General features: G+C 44.0%; 1 protein-coding gene across 5 annotated transcripts in view; it reads left to right on the top strand.

Annotated features, from left to right (window-relative positions):
- Positions 1-16,784, top strand: part of DRP2 (dystrophin related protein 2) — a 46,914-nt gene that overhangs the window by 20,161 nt on the left and 9,969 nt on the right. For 4 of the 5 annotated variants that reach the window (XM_049872729.1, XM_049872733.1, XM_049872730.1 and 1 more), the window contains exons 5-16: positions 1,075-1,195; positions 3,371-3,639; positions 4,038-4,184; positions 4,635-4,713; positions 6,678-6,738; positions 7,048-7,109; positions 8,554-8,628; positions 10,523-10,724; positions 10,926-11,011; positions 13,143-13,300; positions 13,657-13,823; positions 15,766-15,877. In XM_049872729.1, coding sequence (XP_049728686.1) covers positions 1,075-1,195; positions 3,371-3,639; positions 4,038-4,184; positions 4,635-4,713; positions 6,678-6,738; positions 7,048-7,109; positions 8,554-8,628; positions 10,523-10,724; positions 10,926-11,011; positions 13,143-13,300; positions 13,657-13,823; positions 15,766-15,877 — 1,539 coding nt within the window. The remainder of the gene's footprint in view (positions 1-1,074; positions 1,196-3,370; positions 3,640-4,037; positions 4,185-4,634; positions 4,714-6,677; positions 6,739-7,047; positions 7,110-8,553; positions 8,629-10,522; positions 10,725-10,925; positions 11,012-13,142; positions 13,301-13,656; positions 13,824-15,765; positions 15,878-16,784) is intronic. The other variant, XM_049872732.1, reaches the window with a different exon arrangement.

The raw sequence follows: 16,784 nt of genomic DNA, 5'->3' as shown, positions 1-16,784 counted from the left end.
CTACTCTACACACATGGGATTGCCATGAGTCAGAATCAACTCGACGGCAACTGGTTTTTGTTGTCGTTGTTTAAGGATATGACAGTGCCTAGAAGGAGGCATGAGGGGGCCTTCTGGGATGCTGGTAGAGTGCTGTTTCTTGATATCAGTACTGGTTACACAGATGGAATCACTTTATGAAAATCCGTCAAGATGTACACTTAATGATTTGTGTACTTTTTCTATGTATATTTCAACAAAAGTTTAATTAAAAAATTAACACGAATCCTGCCCATCCTGGTTTTGATTTCTCTAAGCTCCTTACAGGGGACTTTCTGAGTCCTCTAGAGAACCAAAATTCCCAGCCCAAGATCCCCACACTTCTCTCTACCCTGTGGCATAGAACAACAACAGCAACAGCAGCAGCAACAACAATAACGACAACAACCAAAAAAAAAATAGTTGCTGTCGAGTCAATTCCAACACATGGTGACCACACGTGGTGCAGAGTAAAACTGTGCTCCATAGGGTTTTCATGGCTGTGACCTTTCAGGAGCAGACCATCAGGCCTTTGCTCTGAGGTGCCTCTGGGTGGGTTCGAACCACCAACCTTTTGGTTACTAGTCAAGCACTTAACCATTTGTGTCACCCAGGGACTCGCCCAGTGGCATAGACAGACCCATTTCAAACTAAATCCTTCCAGTGTCAGGAATTTATTCCCCTGCCTATAGGAAGGACGAGGAGCCTTGGTTGTGGTTAAGCGCTCGGCTGCTAACTGAAAGGTTGGTAGTTTGAACCCCCCAGCCACTCCCCGGTAGAAAGATGTGTCAGTCTGCTTCTGTAAAGATTTACAGCCTTGGAAACCCTATAGGGCAGTTCTACTCTGTCCTGTAGTGCCGCTATGAGTTGGAATTGACTCGACGGCAATGGGTTATAGGAAGGACTAAACCTCTTTTTTTCTGGATAGTGCAAAAACACAGCATAGTGCCAAAGGATCAAGTCGCACTGAAGAGAAGAAAGGTTGTCAATTGCAGGAGGAAATTTAGAGTGATTGAAAGACTTCCTTTCCCTTGACCATGTTGCTAACCTTCACAGGCCTTTATGGAAGAAGTCAAGGCTCGGGGTCCCTATATCTACTCTGTGCTAGAGTCAGCTCAGGCCTTCCTGTCCCAGCACCCATTTGAAGAATTAGAGGAGCCTCGTTCTGAGAGTAAAGGTGGGTATCTTCCTCTCTTCCCCCTTCTTGATCTATGTACCACTAAACACCTTCCTGCCTTCACCAAACTCATTTTCTCAGCAGTTACCTAGAAGGGTAATTTTCTCCTTGCAGTCCAAAGTTGGGAGGTGCAAGATTCATAAAAAAAAAAAAAAAAAATACTGCAAGAAAAAGCAAAGGGAACAGAGTCTGGACTGGGGTGACCAGCATGTGGCCCAAAGCTGTATGTGGCTCTCTGGAGCATCGTGTGTGGCCTTTTAATCCTACATGAAAAAGAAAAAAGGCTCAAACGAATTGAACTGACTCAGTGAATAAAAAGAGTAGTATAGTATTGTCCTTCAAAAGACATGCTGCTTTATTCCAATGTAAAGAGACAAGTATCAATGCTCTCATCGATCAGCAAATAAGAGACCATTTATAAAATTAAAAAAAAAATTTTTTGCTGGAGTATTTTTTTTTAATTTTTGTTAATACAGAGTTAACAAAACATTTGCCATTTCAATAATCTTCACATATACAATTTAGTGATATTAAATGTCTTCATCATGTTGTTCAACCATCACCATTAGCTGTTCCTGAATTTTCCATCACCCTTAACAGAAGCTCAATGTCCCCTAAGGATTGGGTATAAGACCTTTTTAAAATCTAAAAAGTTAGATAATCACATATGCAAGGAAAGGTGACTGTGGCTCTTTGATACTGACCCTGGTGACTTCTGGCTCCTTCCCTTAGTGGAGTGGGCCACTCTAGGTCTAGATTCTAAGAAGGCAGCAGGGTAGGATTCCTAGTGACTAGGTCTGAGTATTGGCCCACAAGCGTTCTCCTCCAGAAAAGGGTCCTCAACCTTTAGAGAGAGACTATGAACAGGGCCTGGAAGGACTTTTCATTAAGGAGCCCTTTGTCAATGCTGTTTACCCTCAGCTTACTTCTAGCCCCTCAGCAAGAGAGCTTGTGTTCAACGTGCTGTGCAATAAGCCTCAGACAGGATAAGCTCAAGAGAAAGCAGGGGCAATTCAAGTTAGCCTGGGGCTTTCAATCTGCTTCTGAGGGGAGATCTAAGGGAGGTGGAGGAAACCTAGAAACTAGAAGACTAGGTGGAAAAAAAGTTGGGCAAGTTATACTAACCTCTTCTTGGCTGAGCCTTCATAAAATGTCTCCCTCCTTTGGATTGACATGGGCAGCGGACACTAATGCAAAATCATATCCTAGGGTCATGTGAATATGACTTTGGATACCCCGTAAAATATTTGACTATTTACCTTGCTTTTTTTTTTTTTTTTAAGAATACAGGCAAATCCTCATGATAGGCCTACCCACTGCCGTCCAGTCGATTCCGACTCATAGCGACTTATAGGACAGAGTAGAGCTGCTCCATAGGGCTTCCAAGGAGCGCCTCATGGGCTCAAACTGTCGACCTTTTGGTTAGCAGCTGTAGCTTTTAACCACTAGGTCACCAGGGTTTTCCCTCAAGATATAGTAAGTAGAAAAAAAGTATATAAAATAATGTGGTATCGGGACTGTGATGGTAGATACACAAACTTACATATGCAATAAAATGGTGTAGAACAAAATACACCGTGGTGGCGTAATGGTTAAGAGCTACAGCTGCTGACCAAAAAGGTAGCCAGTTCAAATCCACCCGGCACTTCTTGGAAACCGTGTGGGGCAGTTCTACTCAACGACAACTTTTTTTTTTTTTAATCAGAATCAACCCAATAGCAACAGGTTTTTTGTTTTTTAAATACACACACAAATGAATACAAGTGAAACTGGGAAACTGAATGAGATTGGTGGGTTGTGCCAATGTCAATATCCTGGTCATCATATTGTACGATAGTTTTGTAAGACGCTACCATTTCGGGAAACTGGATAAAAGGTTCATGGGATCTCTCTGTATTATTTCTTACAACTGCATGTGAATCTACAATTATCTCAAAATAAAAAGTTTAATTAAAAACCAATCTGAAATTAAACTGAATATGCAAAAAAAAACCTCAATCACAGAAAAACGTGTATTTGTATGTGTACGGTTAGATACACCGGACAAATGTATGCGCGCATGCGTGTGCATGTGCGCGCGCACGTACACACATAAAGGGCAGTCTTTGTCTTTTCCTGGCTCCCGACTTACTATTGCCTGGTTGGCCTGACCTGGCTTCCTGCCTTCTCTTGTAGATACCTCCCCCAGACAACGGATTCAGAATCTTAGCCGCTTTGTGTGGAAGCAGGCGACAGTGGCCAGTGAACTATGGGAGAAGCTGACAGCGCGCTGTGTGGACCAGCACCGACACATCGAGCTTACACTGGAGCAGCTGTTGGAGATCCAAGGGGCAATGGAAGAATTAAGCACTACTCTGATCCAGGCTGAGGGAGTCCGAGCTACATGGGAGCCCATTGGGGATCTCTTCATTGATTCACTCCCGGAACACATCCAGGCTATTAAGGTACCCAGGTCCTCCTTACCTGGCTACAGTTAACTGTGAGACCTAATGCTCTTCCCAGACCCTGACAATGTTCCTGCTGCTGAGACTCCATTGTCAGCCTGTTCTACAACTGAGCCTCCCTTAGTTTGTGCTGCTGAATTTGGGGACTGGTTTGGCTGTGGAGTCTCCTCTCTTCTTCTTTTGTCTTCTCTTTCCCTGGTGTTTTCTGAGAGGAGGAGCGGGAGACGGTAAGGACAGTGGCCACCCACACCTTAGTCCAGTTGCCCTAATAGGCAAGTGCCTAGGTTGTGTTGTTGAAACAAAACCTCTGGGTAAGGAGGGAGGAGTTTAAGGGAATGACTAATGGTTCTTCCTTCCCATTCTCTGTCTCCTGTGTGACTCGGGTTCTGCTTGTACAGCTATTCAGAGAAGAATTCTCCCCCATGAAAGATGGAGTGAAGCTGGTGAATGATCTTGCCCACCAACTTGCTATTTCTGATGTGCACTTGTCAATGGAGAATTCTCGGGCTCTGGAGCAGATCAACGTCCGGTGGAAACAGCTACAGGTAGAAGAGCACCCTGGAGTGAGCCATGAGGAAGAGCCTCTAGACTTGGGGGAGGGGAAGCTTCTCTAGGCACAAAGTAAATGCTGGGGGTATTGAAATGGGACCTACATGGGAAAAGGGGAGTAGAGAATTTGGGGCAGGGGAACAGGACTCTTAACCTCTAAGCTTTAGGGAGTGATTGAAATGAATCGGTGAGAGGGGTCTGTCTAGATTTGGGCATTCAGGGTAGACAGGGGCAAATGAAGAGTGACGATGGCCAGAATTAAGGATATTTTTCTCTGACCCTTGGAGTACTATGGGGGGGAGAGGGGTTGGATGATGGCAGCAAGAGCTGTAACTGGAGAAAAGCCTGTCTATGAGGAAGTTCATGAAGACACCTGGAGGTGCCTAGAAATCCCACGCTAAATTCCTGGAATGAATCCACTTACTTCTTATCTGTTCTTTCCACAGGTGTCAGTTAGCGAGAGGCTTAAGCAGCTCCAGGATGCCCACCGGGACTTTGGGCCAGGATCACAGCATTTCCTCTCCTGTACGTGAGCCAAACTGGATTTTACTTACAGAGCCTCAACCACCTTCCAAGAGAGTCTGCTGTTGTCCCTTGGGGGCCTGGTGGGATCTCAGTATACCTTGGCATCCAAGAAGCAGAAAGGATAAAGCAGTGTAGTATAGTGGTTAACAGGCTCACAAATCAGATAGATCTATGCCTGAGTCATAGCTCCTCAACTTACTAGCTGTGCGAGCATGGAAAAGTAGCTTAACCTTTCTGGGCCTCAATTTTCCCGTCTGAAAAAAAGAGGACAAGGGCATTTTCTAGCTCATAGGGTTATAAATTAAATGACTTTATTTGTTAAACAATATTTATTGAGGGTTGACTATGGGCCAGGTACTGTTCTAGGCACAGTGAGCAAAGCAGACAAAAATCCTTAGACTTGTAGTGCTTACATTCTAGTGAGGGAAGCCAAACAATAAACAAATAAGTAAAAATATATCTATAACATTAATTGGTGACGAGTGCTATGGAAAAAATTAAAGCGGGGAAGTCATGAATAGGGAGTGCTGGACTTAAGGTGGGAGGCATTGTAATTTTGAATAGGATAGTTAAGAAAGGCCTCGCTGAGAGGGTGACAATTGAGCAGAAGCCTAAAGGAGGTGAAGGAATGCATCATGTAGATACCTGAGGGAAGAGCATAAAAGGCAGCGGGAACAGCAGCTTCTAAGACCTTAAGGCAGGGGCATGCCTAAGGAACAGCCAGGAGGCTGGTATGGAAGTGAGCAAGGAGGAAAAGAAGTGATGAGGTCAGAATGGTAGCAGGAGGTTCAGAGCATGGAGGGCCTTGGAGGCTATGGTAAGAACTTCAGATTTTATTCTGAATGGAATAGAGAACCTTTGGAGGGGTTTGAGCCAAGGGGTAGCATGACCTGACTTACATTTTAACAGAGTCAGTGTGTTGAGAATAGATTTTGGGGGAGTAAGAGTGGAAGCAGGGAGACCTGTTAGAAGGCCTACTGAAATAATCCAGGTAAAGGATTATGGTGGCTCAGACCAGGGTGGTAGCAGTGGAGATCATGAGAACACAACCAGTAACAAGTTGCTGTTGAGTCAATTCTGACTCGTGGTGACCCCATGTGTGTCAGAGTATCTATAGGGTTTTCAATGGCTGAGTTTTCAGAAGTAGATTGCCAGGCCTTTCTTCTGAGATGCCACTGGGTGAATTCAAACTGCCAACCTTTGGGTTAACAACTGAGCGCATTAACCATTTGCATTACCCAGGGACTCCAATGAGAATATCCAGATGAAAATGAGCTATGCGCACAAAGCGTTTAGCATAGTATCTAGCACGTAGTAGAAGCTCAAGAAATATTAACTGAGACATTTATTATCACTATTATAATCACTGGCATGCAGCTATACCTGCAGAGGACTCTTGTATCCAGGGAAACTGCAAACCAGGAGATTGGCCAGGTAACTTGGGCCTCTCTTGGAACATTCAGAAGATAAAGACTTGGGGCAGAGAGAGGCATGCTTTTCCAGAGCTCCTTACCAGAGAGAGCAATGGGCAGTACCAGTTATTATTGTCCCACAGGACTGAGAAGCTTATCTTTCTGAGGGAAGGGCTTTGAGTCCCATGAGGAAAGTGGGGTCCATTTCACATCCACAGCCACCCTCTAGCTGCCTGCAATTGAATGGGTAGAGACGGCAACCTGCTTAGGGAGAGAATTAGGAGGATGGCCAAGGTCAAGTATTCCTGTACCTGCCCTTGACAAGTCTCTGCTATGTTAGGGTATCAGTGACAATCTCTTCATCCCTTGCTCTATAACATAAGAGAGAGAAATTTGTTCATTAAAAGTTTTGCTCCACTCTCAGGGGCAGTGAGAATCAGACATCCTCTTTGGACTTGGCCATCTCTTTGGGAGGAGAGAGTATGGTAATGGCCAGAGGCCTAAAGAGCTTTAGTGGCCAGCTTTCTTTCTCCTTCTCTTCTATCTTACCAGCCTCCGTCCAGGTTCCCTGGGAAAGAGCAATTTCACCCAACAAAGTTCCCTACTACATCAAGTGAGTGACCATCTGAATCAGAAGCGGGTCAGTCACCTCCCCACCCCTTCCCTCACCTGTCTTTTTTCTGCCTGTCCCTGTCACTCCTTGTCTGTTGGGATTCCTCCATCCAGTCCAGTTTTTCCTTCTACTCATCTCAAGAGCTCAAAATTCTACCTGGGTAAAGGTGAATCCCTTGGGCTTTGAGATCTTTAGGGTTCACCCTCAGATCCTGCAACTTCTTGCATCCAATCTATCACAAAGTGATGTGTGTGTTGGTGGGGAGGAAGGTGGTGTGTACCCTGGTGCTATTGATGCTTTTGTTTGTAGCCACCAGGCCCAGACCACATGCTGGGACCATCCCAAGATGACTGAGTTATACCAAACCCTAGGTAAGAATGTGGAGGTTCCTGTACAGGGTGGGAATATATATAGATGCCTTTGTCCTGTAAGAGTACAAGGGAATTCCATTTAACAAGCAGTGAAGGTGGAACTAAGTGCCTTGTCCTTTCCTCCAACAGCCTTACTCCTTTTGCCTTCTGCATCTCACTTAACTGGGGCTCTACATTTTCCCCTGGACCATTTTATCATCATGTTAGGAAATTAGGCTTATAGATGTGAAGTCTCATCCTCTTTGAAAGACACTGCCAGGGCTGCAATGATTGTGCCTTTTTTTGGCTACTAATAGGGTCTCACCATTATGTTGCAAATGTTATCCATGTTGATGAATGTGACTAATAGTTCATTCATTTCCACTGCTCTAGAGTGTTCCATTGGATATGCCATATTTTATGTAGCCATTCTACTGTTGGTGGACATTTGGCTTATTTCTAGTTTGGAGCTAATAAGAACAAGGCTAGTAAGAAGTTCTTACACTTGTCTTCTGGTGCACTTGTACAAGAATTTCTCCAGGGCATGTTCTTCAGGCTACAGGTCATAAAATCATTTCAGTATGTTGTGATGGCATTTTAAAAAATTGAAAAAGACTAGGAAATATGGAAGTGCAACAGATACGTAGCAGGAGTCATACTCAATATTAATTTTGTAATGTTCTTAAGTTTATCAAATCTAGTTAGGTATTGTTTCCTGAAATGTTTGTTTCAGTTGTTTATGTGCACATGTACAGGTATGTGTTTGTATATGTACTGGGTCATGATATAAAATGATAATGAGTTTCTTACTATGAGTCTTGGTTAAAAATGTTTGAAAATCACTGCTCTAGGAAAGATAGCTAGCTGGATTGTAGGATATGTGAATGTGAAGTTTTACTAGTAATATCAAATTCTTTTCCAAACTGATTGTGTTAATTTACAATTCCACCAGCAGTTCTCATTGATCCACATTATTACTGACAACTTTTGTTTTTTTGCCAATCTAAACCAAAACCAAAGCTGTTGCTATTGAGTCGATTCTGACTCATAGTGACCCTACAGGACAGAGTAGAATGGCCCCATAGGGTTTCCAAGAAGCAACTGGTGGATTTGAACTGCTGACCTTTTGGTTAGCAGCCGAGCTCTTAACCACGGAACCACCAGGGCTCCCTCCCCCACTCCCTAGTGGATATAAAATGGTATTTGTGTATGTGCTGTGTTTTTTTTTTTAATCAATATTTTTGAAATTATGGCAAGTATATATGTGTAACAAAACATTTGTCATTTCAACATTCTTCACATGTGCAATTTAGTGACATTAATCATGTTGTGTAACCATCACCACTATCCATTGCCAAATTATTCCATCACCCTTGGTGGTAGCTCAGTGCCCCCTAAGGAATGTTTGTTGTGGTTTTAACTTGAATTTCCCTGATTAGAGTGGGTCTCTTTCCGTTCTTTGCAGCTGATCTGAACAACATTAAGTTCTCTGCTTATCGCACTGCCATGAAGCTACGCAGAGTCCAGAAGGCACTGCGCTGTATGTATCCCACTGTGCTTCTCTTATGACCTTCACCCTACTCCTCCTATTATTCATCTGCCTGCTGTTTTCCACTTTCATCCCATCATGGTGGGAACTCTCTAAAAGCTGACAAATGTTGGCTGTGGACACCTGCTCTTTTCAGGGCCCCTCTACTCTCCCCCAACCCCAGGTTCCCAAAGTAACCCCAAGGCCTTCCTCCTCCTGTCGCTTTTTCTCTGCCTAACGTGGATAATCAAGTAACTGCTCTGTGGCAGAAAGTATCCCAGCCCATGATTTGGAGTCACTAGGGGCTTGTGTTCTTTTGCCATTTGGGGGTTATTGGATGTATCAGCAGAATTGTTGAGTAAATGCCAGTGGTTAGGGGATGAAGTGGCTGCAAACATAATGTGGCTTCTGGCCTTTCTCAGGGAAACTGTCCATTAAAGCTTCCTTGCCCAGCCATGCCTGGCTAGGATGATTTCAGCATTGAAGCTAATATAAAAAGCTTCACATTTACTCAGTCATACTTGAGACTTGGTAGCCAGTGTCTCCCTTCTCAGAACAAAGTTCAAGGACAAACCTAGTTTTGGTTGAAACGTGTAAAGACAGAGAAACTTAAAATGAGATTCAATCAAATACACACACACAAAAGTATTCTTTGATAGTTACAAGAGTGGGGAGGGAGGATGAGGGGTAATCCCTAACTAGGTAGTAGATAAGGATCAATTTCAGTGAAGGGAAGGACAATAACACGATATAGGGGAAGTCAGCACAACTGGACCAAAGCAAAAGCAAAGAAGTTTTCTAGACACATCCAAACACTTTGAGGGACAGAGTAGCTGGGGCTGGGGCCTGGCGACCATAGTCTTAGGGGATATCTACGTCAGTTGGCATAACATAGTTTATAATATAAAGAAAATGTTCTACATTCCACTTCGATGAGTAGCGTCTGGGGTCTTAAAAGCTTGCAAGCGGCCATCTAAGATACATCTATTGGTCCCATCCCACTTGGAGCAAAAGAGAATGAAGAAAACCAAAGGCACAAGGAAAATACTAGCCCAAAGAACTAAAGGACCACATGAACCGCAGCCTCCACCAGCCTGAGACCAGAAGAACTAGATGGTGCCTGGCTACCACCAATGACCGCCCTGACAGGGAACACAACAGAGAGTCCTGGACAGAGCAGGAGAAAAAAGTGGAACAGAACTCAAATTCATGTAAAAAGACCAGACTTACTGATCTGACAGAGACTGGAGGAACCCGCGAAACTATGGTCCCCGGACACTCTCTTAACCCAGAACTGAAACCATTCCCGAAGCCCACTCTTCAGACAAAGATTAGACAGGACTATAAAACAAAGAATAATACATGCAAGTAAGGTGCGTCTTAGTTCATTCAGATATACAAGACCAAATGGGGAGTTCCTGTCCAAAAGCAGGATGAGAAGGAAGGAAGGGATAGAACTGGTCGAATGGACACAGGGAACCCAGGGTGGAAAGGCGGAGTGTGCTGTCACATTGTGGGGATTGCAACCAATGCCTCAAAACAATATATGTATAAATTTTTGAATGAGAAATTAACTTGAGCTGTAAACCTTCACCTAAAAGACAATTAAAAAAAAGAGAGAGAGAATTTAGTCACTTGGAAGTTAATACACGTAGGAGATGAGTTAACTCACATCCCACCATCTTCTTGAAAATGATGTCAAATAAAGAACATACAGGTATAGAAACATCTTAGGTTAATTTATGGGGTCTTTTCTGCCTTCCCTCTCCTTGAGTTGAGGGTCTTGGTAAAGGTTGAATTTGGTCTGAATGAGTCAAATTTGATGACAATGATGGCCTTGTCTCCTTGTCTAACCCCTGAGGTTCTCTTTTTGGCTATATTTTTCCCTCTTTCTTTTCTTTTCCAGTGGACCTTGTAACTTTAACCACAGCCCTGGATATCTTCAATGAGCATGATCTACAGGCCAGTGAGCATGTGATGGATGTAGTGGAGGTCATTCACTGCCTCACTGCCTTATATGAACGATTGGAGGAGGAAAGAGGCATCTTGGTCAATGTGCCACTCTGTGTGGACATGAGCCTCAACTGGCTCCTCAATGTTTTTGATAGGTGAGGTCTTTCTGTCCTGGGAGTCTCCAGTATGAAATTCAGTGGCACACCCTAGAATGGGCATGGTGGGAAGAAGTTGCTCCCATGGTAGACCAGGACCCAGCTCAGCTTGGGACATGGTCGGCACAGAGCCTTGCTGGGAAAAAGACGGCCAAGATGTTAACTTTTACATGTATTCTCAGTCTCTTCTTTTAAACCTAGTGGTCGCAGTGGAAAGATGCGGGCATTGTCCTTTAAGACTGGGATTGCATGCCTGTGTGGCACAGAAGTGAAGGAAAAACTTCAGTGTGAGTACAACCCCAAAGTCTGGAGTGGTGTTGGGTGGAGGGAGAGGTGTTGTGGGGAGGAGCGAGGGTGTAAGGTAAGCAGACAGTAGTTTCTATGACTCAGTAGAGGGCTACTTGGACTACCTTGTGATGCTTCCTGGTCAAGGCTATTGAAAAGAACCCATAGCAGCCAAAGACTAAGGTGGGCCTAAGACCTGTTATTCCCAGTGTCATCCCAAGGGTTTTTTTTTTTTTTTTTTTTGCCCCTGATTTAAGACTTGGTCAGGATCTTAGTTGGCTTCCTGGAGTACCTAGGGCCATGACTTTCTAGTTCATTCACCCTTGGCCTATCAAGTTTAGCCCTATCCCAGACTGAAACTGAAGCCATGTCACACTTTCTGCTGGAGACTTATGTGGTTACACGGGCAGGGTGCAGTAATCCACGTTATCTGGGAGGTGGACAGTATGTATGTAATTATGTAGTTTCTAACCTCTATGGTTTACAGTACCTTTGCTTTCCTCCTCATCCTCCATCCTTTGTGCACTCTGTACTTGTCTCCTACACCATTATTTGTTGTTGAGTGCATGTGTGTTGACCACTGTGCTAAATGTGGCGAATACTGGGTTAAATTAGATATGGTCCCTGCCTCATGTGGTTTATAGTTCAGAAAAGGAGGCAGAAGAACACAGAGAGCATTAAAAAAGTGCTAATTAGAATAATCTGAATGACAAAGGATGTGTACTACATGAGATCAAAGAAGAGAGATGACAGTGGCCTGGGAAAACTTTACAGGAATGGGGACTTTTCAAAGCATATTCGTAGCTAGGACCTCAGTTATGTTTCCCAACATTCCTTTGAGATGGGATGGACAGTGATGATTTGTCCCTAATTTACAAGTAAGGAAACTGCAACACAGAGAAGTTCATGACTTAACCAAGGTTTTACAAGCTAGTTAGTAATGGAGCTAGAACTAAAGCCCAGGCTCTCCGCCTTCCACTTGTCCATATTTTCTTAGCCCTCAGTGAGGTATGAAGCAAACAGACAATAACCTCTGGAGACAGATTTTCTAAGCTAGAGTGGGATGCGGGGGGCACCCAGAATAGTAGATACAACCCATAATCAAATATAAGTATCATAGTATATTCCAGAATCACTTAGAGATAATTTTAGATTATCAAATGCTTTGAATCATCTTCTCTTTCTAGATTATCCATTCTAGTATTTCCTTCTCTTTGTGTGGATAATTGAGAGATGACTGCAATATCAGACTAAATGAGCTACATGAACAGGAGTGGATAGGGCAGTCTGACTGGGACTCATGTTCAGGCACCCCTGAATCCCACACGGCCTCAGCTTGCTTCTTAAGGAATTCGTTTTCCTAGCAGTGTCATACCTGTGTCTGGCACTGCTCTCACACACAGCTCTCTCTGTCTTCTTCTCTCTTTCTCTCCTCCCTCTCTTCCTGATGCTTTCTCTGTGTCTGTCTCACTTTTCTCTCTGAATTCAAAAATGCTCATTTGAGAACTCCAGGGCTTCTAGAAGGTCAGGGATGGACTTCTAGGTATTCCAGTTCCAAAAGCCATTAGTTAACCCTTTGGTGGCCCAGTTATTTTCTGCTTTGAATTTTTTGTTGCTGCCATGTGCTTTCATTAATGGAAGCATGTTGAATCATTGAGTGTGTCTGAATTTTTGGTAGGTAGTATGGATTTTTTTTTTTTTTGCCCTCTCCCACAAGCCTACCCTAAGTGTTTAGTGGTACATATGAAGTACCACTAATTATACCCCAGAGTCATCACTTGGGTCTGTAGGTACATATGTGTAACAAATACAAATTTTCAAAATTTCTATTTTTCTTACCAAAAATTCAGACACCCTATAAAAACAGTAATTTTCGGCACACACCCATTTCTTCAGTTTCAAACAGTCATAAATCCCTCTGCCTTGTGGCAGCATACATTGTCAGCGATTCGGCAGCTTCCCAATAAACCCCAGAGGTTGAAAAGTTCACGGTTGCTATATGTACCACTGGGCACGAAAGGGTTAAGTCTATGTGCTCTTTCCCTGTCTTCCTTTTCTGCCCTTTGTCCCCACACCATTCTCTGGCCATTACTGCATCTGGGTTGGCCATTACTTAATGGTGGGGGCCAGCAGACCTCTTCAGCCAAGTGGCCAACTCAGGCAGCCAGTGCGATCAACGCCACCTCGGTGTCCTGCTTCATGAGGCCATTCAGGTCCCCCGTCAGCTGGGCGAAGTAGCAGCCTTTGGGGGCAGCAATGTGGAACCCAGTGTCCGTAGTTGCTTCCGTTTTGTGAGTATGGAAGAAGTGAGGGAGGGAGGGAGGGAGGGAGGGAGGGAGGGAGGGAGAGTGGGAGAGAGAGAATAGAAGGGAAGGAGAGAGAACTCAGAGCTAGGCTTTTGATCTGAAGTACTCAGATGTAAGAGTTTATTGGGATGGCACAACAGGGCAGAGGGTCTCTGGGCTCTTAGGGTCAGAGTTCTTTTGGGGAGGGTGCCAGCTCAACGACGACAGGGCAGAAGGTGGAAAACTCTGGAGAATAGGCCAACTCAGGCCCTGCTGGTTTCCCTGCACCTCTGAGGACTGCTATTCTAGGGATAAGACACTTAGGGCCTCGGTCATTCCCATTGGGCTTCTTGTTTCCCTAGAGCACTGGGAAGCCAGTTATTGAAGCTTCCCAGTTCCTGGAGTGGGTCAACCTGGAGCCCCAGTCTATGGTGTGGCTGGCTGTCCTACATCGGGTCACCATTGCTGAACAAGTGAAACATCAGACCAAGTGTTCTATCTGTAGGCAGTGCCCCATCAAAGGCTTCAGGTAGGAAAAGCACTACCTGCTAGAATAATAATAGTAAACATTCCATGTTACACACAAATTGTATATTACAAAGCAATGCATTGCTTAATTATTATATAATGGCAGGTAATCAGTTATACAGGGTCCCTGGTGGCACAGTGGTTAAGCACACGGCTGCTAACTGAAAGGTCGGTGGTTCAAGCCAGCGGCTCCACGGAAGAAAGATGTGGCAGTCTGCTTCCATAAACATTTGTAGCCTTAGAAACCCTATGGGACTATTCTGCTTTATCTTTTAGGGGTACTATGAGTTGGAATCGACTGGACAGCAGTGGGTTTGGAATTGTTGTAATCCTTTATATTTGTAGAAAGTTTAACTTAAAAAACTAGCCATTATGAAATATTTGATTTTGTTTTAGTTGTATTATGAAGTCTTGCAGACCTGCAAAAATGTAAAGAGAATAATATAAAAACACCCATGGAGTGCTGGCAAATGTGTAACAACCTGCCCCCCAGAAAGAAAAGAGGAAACTTGATTTTTAGCTAAGGAACCCTGGTGGTCCAGTGGTTAAGCACTTGGCTTCTAGCCGAAAGGTTGTCCGTTCGAACCTACCAGCCGCTCCTTGGGAGAAAGATGTGGCAATCTGCTTCCGTAACGATTACAGCCTTGGAGACCCTATGGGGTGGTTCTACTCTGTCTTATCAGGTCGCTATGAGTCGGAATCGACTTGATGTCAGTGAGTTTGATTTGGTTTTTTTTTTATTTGTAGCAGTTGCTAATTTCTGTGATGTAAACACTCCCACCATGGCTGATTTCAGGCTACCAGCATGGGGTCCCTGAACACAGAGTTGAAAAGAGATGCATAGTAGCACACCATTCATAGCGTGTCCACCGTGCAGACACAATTGACATAAATCACCTCAAGAGCGTAGATCATACTCACATAATTGGAAGGTGGGGAATTTTGAGTATTTATTTCCTTTGTTTTTAATATAATTTATTTAACTGTAAGTATATATCATTTAATTTTTTAAAAAATGATGACTGTATTTAACAACTGGCAAAACTCCTGAAACTTTAACAACTGGCTCTTTTGAGCTGGTATGAGCTGGCTCCAGCACACCACAGTGTTACCCACCACGCAGCTTAAGGGGTAAAGCATTAGTAAAATACATGTGAAGCTTCCCTGATTACCTTCCCTTCTTTCCTCCATAAAGGTAACCACCATCCTGAATTTGGCTTTCATCATAAAATGATCACCTTTTTAGCTTTATAAAGCAGGAACACACACAGTCCATATAACCCCCACTGCTTTTTAGAAGATGAGCAAATAAGGCCCAGAGGTAGAATGTGACTTGCTGGAGTTCACACAGCTAATATTGCATCCTCGGGCTCCTCCCGTAAGTCTAGGCATTTCATCATTCTAGGCTATTACCTCTGGGCAGCTCAGTCAGGCTTTGGGCCTGGAGCTGAAGAACTAGTCTATATTCTATAATAACAGAGTTGTTACTGTTGTAAAGAACCCTTGGAAGTAGCTTTTAGCAACTTGCCCAGGGCTGGTAGAATAAGTTGCCTTCATATTGGAAGCGTAACTTTTCCAGGGTAAATGGTGATACCTGTGAGTCTGGACCCTTTGGGGTCCATCCTTGTTTAGAAATCTGTTTGATCTAATGAGATCTTTACCCTTGCTCCCCTCCCCTTTTTTTAAAAAAAGTGGTGAGACCATGCTATTTCCCACACTTCCCGGGGATCTGAACTTGTGATTTCATGGAGATTTATAGTTCCTAGAATAAAGGTGTTCATCTATTTGAGGACTCAGATACTGCTGTGTACGAGAGGTTGTGTGGGTTACGGCTCAGTGCCTTACCCCCTTCCAATGTGTGCATATATTTGGATGCTGGGGGAGTAAGGGGAATTGCTATGACACATTGGATTCTCTTTCCTACCACCTCTCATTTCCCCAAGGTACCGGAGTCTGAAACAATTTAACGTGGACATCTGCCAGACCTGCTTCTTGACAGGCAGGGCCAGCAAAGGCAACAAGCTACACTACCCCATCATGGAGTATTACACCCCGGTATGGAACTTCTGGACTGAGCGGGAAGGGTAGACAGCTCTCAGGCACTAGGCCCTTGACCTACTTGGCCAAGCATTGGTTAACTGTATTCTGCTATTCTTTGGGGAGCATTCTCCAAAGAGTTCTGGTGCTTCACCAGTTTGGGGGATTCAAGCCTCTCTAGTCTTTTAGCAAAGCTTCTTCATCACTGGGGCCATATCTGGCTTTAGCAGCCTAGGACACCTCAGCCATTGAAAAAGCACTCACTATTTTACTGCAGAAGAAAGTCTCAGGAAAAAGATAAGAGTGAGGCAGTACCAAGTGACTAACCTTCCATTGCTCACAGTTTTTCCTGGGCAGCTTCCTGTATCTCTCCTGTACTGGGTCACCCTCTCTGTACCTGCTAATTCATACCTGCTCCTTTGTCATTTTTTCTACCCTTTCTAGTCAGTACCACAATTTGTACTCAAATTAATTGCTCAGTTCCTTGGGCGGGGGGAAGGTATTTGCCAGTTCCACTTGCTTTTCATTGGAAACTGCCCTTCATAGTCACCTGAGCCCTTTTGGCCCCCCCCAGATTCTCCCCAGGCATAACCCCAGCTCTCTCACCTTACATCAGCATATTTCAACCTGTTTTTCCCAAATCCATCTTTCCAAACTAACATCTTTTCTCCAAATTCTGTTCGCATAGAAACGTGTGATTCAGTGGGAGCAAGGATCTTTTATATATAAATATATATGTCAGAATCAACTCGACGGCAACGGGTTTTATATATGTGTATATATATATAAAGAATTAACAAATATGTGCTCATTACAACAGAGTCAAGTTATATCGAAGCATTTAAAGTATAAAGCTCAAGTCCCCTCTCTCCTCACCCTGCCCCTCCAGGCCAACTTCCCAGAAGCAACCAGTATTCACAGTTTG

Source organism: Elephas maximus, chromosome X (genome assembly GCF_024166365.1).
Source record: "Elephas maximus indicus isolate mEleMax1 chromosome X, mEleMax1 primary haplotype, whole genome shotgun sequence".
NCBI lineage: Eukaryota > Metazoa > Chordata > Mammalia > Proboscidea > Elephantidae > Elephas > Elephas maximus.
Note: the sequence above shows the minus strand (reverse complement) of the source record. Positions and strands in the feature narration are given on the sequence as shown.